At 59.1% G+C, this 8459-nt stretch overlaps 1 protein-coding gene across 1 annotated transcript; it reads right to left on the reverse strand.

Annotated features, from left to right (window-relative positions):
• Positions 1-12: 12 nt before the first annotated feature.
• ANKRD63 (ankyrin repeat domain 63) lies at positions 13-5765 on the reverse strand. The gene has a single exon (XM_074365898.1). It carries the CDS (start codon positions 4885-4887, stop codon positions 3739-3741), a length of 1149 nt encoding a protein of 382 aa, XP_074221999.1. The 5' UTR covers positions 4888-5765; the 3' UTR covers positions 13-3738.
• Positions 5766-8459: the final 2694 nt, after the last annotated feature.

Below are 8459 nucleotides of genomic sequence, written 5' to 3' on the forward strand. Positions count from 1 at the left end.
CCCTGGTGGCAATGTGGGCCTGAAATGAGGGCAGAGGAGGAGAGAAACAGGAAGTGAAAGGCCCTTGGGACTGAAAGAACTAAGAAATAGGGCTCCTTCCCAGGGGAGGAGAGCCCAACCCGGAAAGCCAGGGCTGCAGGACATGTTTGCAGGCACCACAGGGGCCCGGGGGCAGCCAACAGGGCTGATGGCCCCTTTCTGCAGCAGCATCTCCCTTCCCCCATTTGCCTCTCACTCCCTGGAAAGTCAGAGGCTGTTCTCCTCAAGTTGTCCGTAGGAAGTGGCCTGGAACTGCTTCCAGTGCGAAAGCAGTCTCTGTTTCGGTTCTCAGAACAGAGTGAGAGCAAAGAATTGTGAAGGAGCACAACCGGGAATCAAGAAACCTGGGGCTTTAAACTTCAGGCTCTTACAGATTCCCATAGTTCCTTCCTGAGGTCTCATCCTACCCCTCCAGGCCAGGGTTCACTGAAACCTCTTACCCAGGAGCAAGCAGTCCTGCAGACCCTCTCCTGCTCCCCACAGTTTTCCCACCTAGACAGGGCCCCAGTTCTCAGTTGGAAGCAGCACCTTAGACTTACCTCCAGGAGGCAGCCGCAGTGGGCCGTCGGGCATGGAGGGAGGGATGGCCGAACCTTTGCAGGAAGCTGGCATGCCCTTCCACCTCTCCAGTCAGACCCTGAGTCAGGAGTGGTTGGCACGGCAAAGAGAGGCTAGTTCCCACAACTGAATAACACTGGATTTATTAACTATTCTTTTGAGTTCTAACAGTTCTTCCACCACACAGCGCCATTCCAAAAGCATGTGCGTACGCCATTTAGCCTCATACACAGACCAGTTCTGAGCTTGACCCAAGAGTACCAGCTCCGGTGGCACAGGTGACTTCACAATGACAAAAGCCAACAAGAGTTGAAAAAGCAAAATGTTCCAAAAAGTCTCTTCTAAATTGGAGCAAACTGGAGGGGACCCCAGCCTTAATGTCCCGGGGCTGACAGTGAAGGGAAATTCAGGAGAGTGCAATGTGGTGAAATGTTTAAGTTCTGCACAGAACTGGGCCTGGTAAGAAATCTGCAAGAACAGCAAGGCAGTCAAACCCACAATTCAGAGCAGACAGGAAAGATCTGCTGTGGTTTCTTTCAGAGACATTACTTTCAACCACCAAATCCTTGGCATCTCCACAGAGAGGAGCTCTTGCGGTTGTTTACCCAATAAAGAGGGCGCAAGGTGACATTCAACCAGAAAGCCCCGGGGTCAGCGACACTTGAAACATGACAGCACCTTCAACACAATGTGCAACCCAGACCTTGTGCGCAGAAGCAGCCAAAATACTTGTATTCTTACACCATTAAAAACTTCATGAAAATTAAACACAGTTGCAAATGATAAATGAGCAAGCAAGGATCAGAAAAAAGTTTGTGCTTGGGGTGTCCAATTATCCCCCATCCCACCCTAGATCCACTCCCTCTGGCCTTTCAGGCGCTTCAGTATGTTTCACCCCCCCACCCAGACAGTGGGACTGAGGAGAGGAGATATTTGGGGAGAAAGGAGTGGGGCAAGGGCAAAACATCCCAGAAATGAAAGCAAATCTCATCAGAAGAAAACAGTGCATAATCAGCAGGTCCCAAGGTTCAGAAATCATAGAGGACAGGCTGGAAACTCAGTTTTTCAGAAGACAGCAGGAGCTCTCCACACGGAAGACCTTGGGGTCCTACGTGAAGGATCTGGGCTCCTGCTACTCCAAATGTGAGTTTTTTGTTCATCGTCCCTCACTTCACTGCCGTGAAATGACTTCAAGTATCCGGATTTAATATACTACAAGAGGAAGAGTATTCCATGGGTAAATGCACACGGAGGGAGAAGTACACAGCGGTGATTCAAATAAAACCAGAAGTCTGAACTCCCAGCCAGGCCACAGCGAGAGCGCAGCGTTGCCACCAGGGGGCACCAGAGATCACGTCCAGTGTCTAGGCCCTCGCGGGCTCGCGGGCTCGCGGCCCCGGGGGGTGGAACCATTGCCGAGGTGTCTGACACCTACACAACACAAGGCCCGCCCCTGATCACCCACCCCTCACCCTAGGCCAATTTCTCATCACAGGTCATTCTCGCCCTGGGCAGTTCCCTCTGAGTTACCAGTGAAAAACCTTCCGTTCTGCAAAGACGAATAGATCGACGTCTTGAAAAGACCCCAGTGCAGGCAGGTGAGGGGCTGCACGCTCAACCTTCGGATTCACAGAAAGCTCCCCAGGCGCCACCACTCTGTGCTAGCGCTTCCGTAGGGTCCTAGGGCACGCGATTCGCCAGAGCCCCCCATACTCTTCTCACTAGGCCGTCGCAAAGAGGGCGGGGCCAGGGAGGGAGGGGAGGAAGGGCCAGGCCGGGAAAAGGCCTTTAACTGCCTCTCCACGGTTTCCTCTGACTCACTAATCTGCCCAGTAATGAAGCTGGCCGGGGGCCTGCATCCCACGCGTTGTGGCAGAGGCAGGGGTCCTTGGTCTCGACCTCCAGCATCCATCATCCGCCCTGCCCTCCATTAACGGCCCAGCGAGAAGCAGGAACCGTTTAACAGCCCCCTTCCAGCTCTCGCCGGAGTTCGATGTAATTTAAACCCGGACCTGCGGCTCGTGTGGGCTTCAGACTCCCGCGCGCCGCCGTTTAACGTGGCAAACACTTCAGTCAATTATCCCCCTCGCAGAGCTTCTATTTAAAGAGACATTGTCAGGTTCTTAAGCCTCGGATCAGACCCGCTGCTTTCTGCTTCATATACAAAGGCTCAAAACACGAGTTCTTTGAGGACTGGAAGAAATACAATTAAGCAAAGCCTTCGCAACCGTTCCACCCTGCAGGAGCACCCACGTGCGGGACGGGGGAGCTGGGAGGCGGTGGGGGTGGGTAAAGTGCTAAGTCTTTTCCATTTTAGGCCTCTGAGAGTGAGGAAATAGGCTCAAGAGCCCAAAGCTGGGCTGGGTAAGAGTTGGCTGGAGGCAAAGACCCCCACACTGTCAATGAAGCTGAATCCTGGGTCTGCCTCGGGCTGAGGCAGAGGGATCTGAAACTACCCAAAAGCTGGTTTAAGGGACAATTAGTGTTCCTGCCACCCCCCACCCCCTCAACATGCTTTCAGTGTCTTGAGGCAGGAGTTTCTCCCTAGAAAAATTTAACCTCCGGATTCCGTCTCCGTCCAGAAAGGCTCCGAGGCACGTCTCCAGGCTCCCCTTCTCCAACACTCTAACACTTAATGAGAAGGGAGACTTAGGTCGTGTGGGGTATTATTGTCAGTATCACTGGGTTAGAGGGATGTTGGGAGGGAGACTAGGCCTTTGTTCTACAGGTCAGCTGTTCTGCCTGCCTGGCTGGCAAGGGTGTGGGAAAACCGGGCAAGGCGAAGGAAACCCCAGCCGGAGCCGGAAGGACTCAGCACAGAGCCTTAGCGCTGAGGTAAGGGAGTCCAGCTGGAAGGCCGTAGCCTATGGAACCAATCTACTCCTTGCTTCCACCACAGGAATGGCAGGCCTTTAGAGCAGGTGAGAGACTTAGGCAGGGAATACCAACAAGCACAAAAAAGAAATAACATAGGGGTCCCTTTCAGAGAGAGGGCTGATGTAGTTCTCGCCTTGGCAGTAGGAACAGGTTCTAGGATCAGGGGGGTGGGAAACTACCAGGAAAGTGAGGGACCTGGAAAAACAGAAATCCTCGTGGAACAGAGACGGGAAGGTAGGGGAAACAGGGCTCTGCTTGGAGACTTTACCGCTGAGCGTGCAGCACCACCGCCTCCGTGCCAGCCTGCCAAGGCTGAGACCCAGGCACCAAATGGGGCAGAGCGTTGGGCTCTAATTCCGGGCAGCCCTCGGGCCCAGGTGCCTCCCCGACCAGGCTGGGGATGTCTGGAGCTGTGGACCGTCGGCGCAAACCCAAGCGGCCAGAGCCGGGGCCGCCCTCAGGGTGAGGGCTAAGGCCGACGGGGACTTGCACTAAGGTTGGGGGCGCTCCCTCCAGCACCTCCTGCGAATGCCACCGTCCAGCCCCGGAAGACTGGGGCGAGTGTGGTTGGGCCATCAGGGCTCCCGCCCGTAGTCGAGCCGCCTCCTCCTCGGTCACGGCACCCAACGCCAGGCTCATGCTCCGGCCCAGCTCCGGCCGCTCGCTGCCCTGCGCCCGGTGCCGGCCGGAGCCCTTACCCCCCGAGCCAGCCTCGCCCCCGTGGCCGTGGCCGCCGGCCGCTCGTGCAAAGCGCGCCAGGAGAGGCCGCGGTAGGCGGCGGGGGCTGGGTCGTCGGCGCTCGGGGCTAGGCGCGGGAACCGGACGGCCAGGGGGGCTGTCGGAGTTGGAGCCCCGGGCGGCGGCCGCGGCGGCTGCTCGGCCCCAGGGCCCGGTAAGGGCCTGCACACACGTCCCGTGGCCGCGGGCGGCGGCCAGCTGCAGCGCCGTGAGGCCTGCCCTATTGGTGCGGTCAAGGCGCAGACCGAGGCGGCGGAAAGAGCGCACCAGGAACTCGAGCACTGCCCCGTGGCCGCACGCCGCCGCCCACATCACCGGGCTGTTGCCCGCCGAGTCGGCCGCCTCGGGGTCGCCGCTAAACTGCACCAGCAGTTGCACCGCGTCCAGGTGGCCGCGCTCGCACGCCAGGCTGAGTGCCGTGCGGCCGCGCTCGTCCCGCAGGTTCACGGCCGCACCCTGCTCCAGCAGTAGTCTTACAAAGCGCGAGCGCAGCGCCGGGTCTGGCAAGCCCACGGCCACCATGAGCGGCGTGCGGCCCTGCTCCGCGCGGCAGTCGATGATGCTGCGGTCCAGGGCATCCAGCACAAAGCGGGCCAGGTGCACTTTACCCGCCTGCATGGCCTCCAAGAAGGTGCGCGTACCCGCTCGGGGGCAGAGGTCCTTGGGCTTGAGCATGGCCTCGGCCGCCGCTCTAAGGCTGCCCGGCAGGTCCGCACGGGGGCGCCCCTGTTCCCGCGCCCCGCCGGGCTCCGGCCCCCGCCGGCGCGCTGGTATGGCTCCCTCTGCGCGTGGGCGGCTGCGACCAAGGGTCCTGAGGTTCCAGCTCTGACCTCCAGCTGCCCCGCCGCTCCTGGGCCGCACGCCAGGCGTCTTGCTGCTCCTTCCCTGGGCTTCCCGCCTGGAGGTGTAGATTGCTCCCTACACCGGGCTCCGCGCCTGGCCCGCCACAAGACGACGGGAGCCGAAGCTCGGGCCCCTCCAGACTCTCCCGCCGCTTTCCCCGTGTCCGGCGCCCCTCAGTCCCTCGTAGCTGGGAGCCGCGCCACTCACCAGCACCTGGGGCAGCCCCGCTCCCCTGCTGAGACAGTGGCGCCCGCCGCGCACGCTTGCCTCCAGCCCTGGCGGGGCGCGCCGCTCCTCAAGCTGCTGGCGCCGCTCCTCCGCCTCCTCCCCTCTCGCGGGGGCCGGGCCACGCCAGGGCGCTTGCTCCTTACTTTTGGGGCTCGGCGGCGCCGGAGCCGGAGCCGCCGCCCGCTTGGATACCTGGCTTTATAGTCTTGGGGGGTCTCTATGGCAATGGCTGCCCTGGAAGCGGGCTGAGCAGTCAGGGCAGAAACGGACGGGGCGGAGGAGACCGTTTCTGGCCCCCACCCCTTCGTGGGCCACGACGTCGGGGAGCGGCTCCTCCAACGCGCTTCCGTGGGGATGCGGCGGCGGTTGCGGGCGGAGGCGGGGGCTGCTCGCAGGGGGCCACATGCACCCGACCCGGCCAATCCCAAAGTCATAGTCTTCTCTCCCCGCCTTCCGCCCCCGCTGGAGTCGGTGCTCTGGGCTCCTTAGAAACTCGCGGAACCCGCAGCCCGTCGGGGAAGACGAGGGCTGCCCCCAGCGGTGCGAGTGGAAGGAAATGGGACCCCATGAGGGCAGAACTGGATCGTAAGCAAGCTGGGGGTGGCGGTCAAAGGCGGACAGGGAGTGATTCGTGGTAGGGGGTACTGGCCCCGTGCGGGGTTGGGGGCGCTCAGACTGGCTGGGAACTGCCACTCAAAGTGTACCGAAACACACACACACACACACACACACACACACACACACACACACACACACACACACACACACACACACACTTGTTCCTCCCGCACACGCACACACACACACATACACATGTTCCTCCCGCACACGCTCACTCGGCGCGGGGGCGGGAATGGGGGAGTGCGCTCTCCAATCTCAGACGTCTCCAACCTCGACAACGCGCCCGCCTGCCAGCTCCCTGCCGCTGAGAAGCTGGCGGAGTGGAGATGCGGCGACCCAAGCGGGCGCCTTAGGATGCGGGAGTGCTAGGGCCGCGTTAGCAACTCCCCGGCGTCACACCAGAAAGAGCGAGGGACATGCAAGTCTCCCCCAGGATCCTCGTCTCCCTCTTAAGCACAAAATCACCCCCAGACCACAGGGCTCTGAACTTGACCACTAGCGGACCCCACCCGAGAGGAATAAGACAGCACGAGTCAACAGGGTGCGGGAAAACCACCGCATCCCCTCTCCCTCCGGCCCTCTGCTCCGTGGGGAGGTGGGGGAGGGAGGAGGGGCAGAGCGGGGGAAGGGTACGCAGGCCTCGGTTGAGGGGAGTCAGAGTGCCTCAGAGCTGCAGAGGGTGGGAGGGTGTGTAGGGTTGGAATGGATATTTGTGAAGTAACAAGTGAGTCAGATATTGACTACAGAATTTACTGAGACTTTTCGTGAGCCAGGTATTGTGTTTCCAGCCGTGGGAAATAAAGAGGCGGAAGAGACCTCCCCTCTCAAGAGGGAAGACAAGATTGGGACATAAAAAGTAGAATTTATCGCTGTGGGGGCTGAATATGTCTGTTAAATGCAAAACCGAGACAGTCCCTGGAGAAGATGGAGTTGTGGGGAAGGGAGGGCTTCTGAGGTGGTCTTCAAGGATGTGGGATCTAGTTGCTAAGAAGCAAGGTAGACATTCCAGATGGGGTTACTGAGGCCAAGGCATGGAAGCAGGAAAAACACCTTTAGGGGACAGCGTTGAGGGCTACTTTAAGGCGTCCCTTTCTATGAAAGACAAAAAATTAAGGGAAGAATAAAGGTATCCTCAGCCTGGGCAGAGCAGTGACCAGAAGATTTGTAGCAGGATCTATGGGAAAAGCCAGTGGGCCCAGATGGGCAAGAGGCAAAACGGATACATCACTCTGTACACTGAGCTTCTCACCTCTCTGGCTCCCAGGCTCCAGGGATGCCTACCTGGCATCGGGGCCAGCTATGGAGCAGGAGCTCCCACTCCCCTCTGCCCTAGGGGGAGCATGTGCTGTATGCCTGAGCACACTGTGAAGCACCTCTATTTACTTTTTGCATTTTTTTAATCCCCCTGCTCAGGGCTCTGCCAGTTTTCTCTCGTGGTGTCACAGAAAGGGCACAGTATTTGACATCAGTTAAGTCCCCGCCTCAAGGCATTTACTAGCAGTGTGGCTTCAGGCCTGCATACTCTTATCTGCAAAATGAAGCCCAGTACACCAGCCTGCCTGCTTCACGAAACAGCAAGCTAGAGAGCAACAGGGAAAGAGCTGCACAGCTATTCAGAGTACAGAAAGCCCAGTCCCACGCCTAGACCTGGGGTGTCACCTGGGATGGGTATGGACTCCCCAACCCCAGTTAGGATGCAGGAATGCTCTCCAAGTTTACTTAGGTAGCAGAAGAAAGGCTTGTCTTCCCTTCATGACTCAATTTCCCTTTTCTGCAGCATAAGGGATATTGCTTTCTCCCCTTTTTGTTTCCAGGGTCAGGGTCAGGGTACCCCAGGGATCTGTGTGTGGTAGGCCAGCCTGACAAACCAGGCAGTTGACACCTCCAGTGGAGGAGAGAAGCAGCAGGAACACAGAAAGGTCACTGTTCCCAAAGAGCCATGCTGCACCCCCCACCAGCCTCCCTGAGCCAACTGGGCCTCATTTACATCCCTGTTCTCCATGGTGGATGGAAACCGTTCCAGGGCAGAAGAGGGGCTGGAACAGGGTCTCACCCTGGCCTGTCAGAGAGCACTGTGCTGGATAATCTTTGGGAGGAGCAGCTGGCTCCATCGCCCCAGCTGGCACGGCCACCCTGGCCAGGCCCGTGGTGGGATGGGGGGGTGGGGGCACTAGATCTCATGCCCTGGAGCCTTTGCTCTGACTTCCCCTGTGGGCTCAGTATGTTCTGAGCAGAAAAGAAGTAGCAAAGATGAAAAAAGGCTGAGACTGCTGTGGAGCACAGAGGCACCAACAGCCGGAATTAGAAGCTGTCGCTTAGGGAGCTGAAGGCTGACAGGAGATGGAGCCCAGGCAGGCAGGGGGCAGGCAGGCACTCCACACTCCCCTCCCACCTGCTGAGCCTTCCCCCTGCAGGCCCCAGGCTGGCAAAAGGGCTTCCTCCCAGAGGCGGCTCTCGGGTCTGCAGTCTGTCACTCTGTCTGCAGCTGCCCCGCTCCTCAGGCTCTCTTCTTTCTTCCTCAGGTGTCACCAGCCCCCTCACCCTGTCACGTTGCA

The sequence above is a fragment of the Camelus bactrianus genome, chromosome 6 (genome assembly GCF_048773025.1).
Source record: "Camelus bactrianus isolate YW-2024 breed Bactrian camel chromosome 6, ASM4877302v1, whole genome shotgun sequence".
Lineage (NCBI taxonomy): Eukaryota > Metazoa > Chordata > Mammalia > Artiodactyla > Camelidae > Camelus > Camelus bactrianus.

Excerpts from the sequence above, each read along its gene's own strand:
- ANKRD63 (XM_074365898.1), bottom strand. The coding sequence starts at position 4,887 with ATGCTCAAGCCCAAGGACCTCTGCCCCCGAGCGGGTACGCGCACCTTC.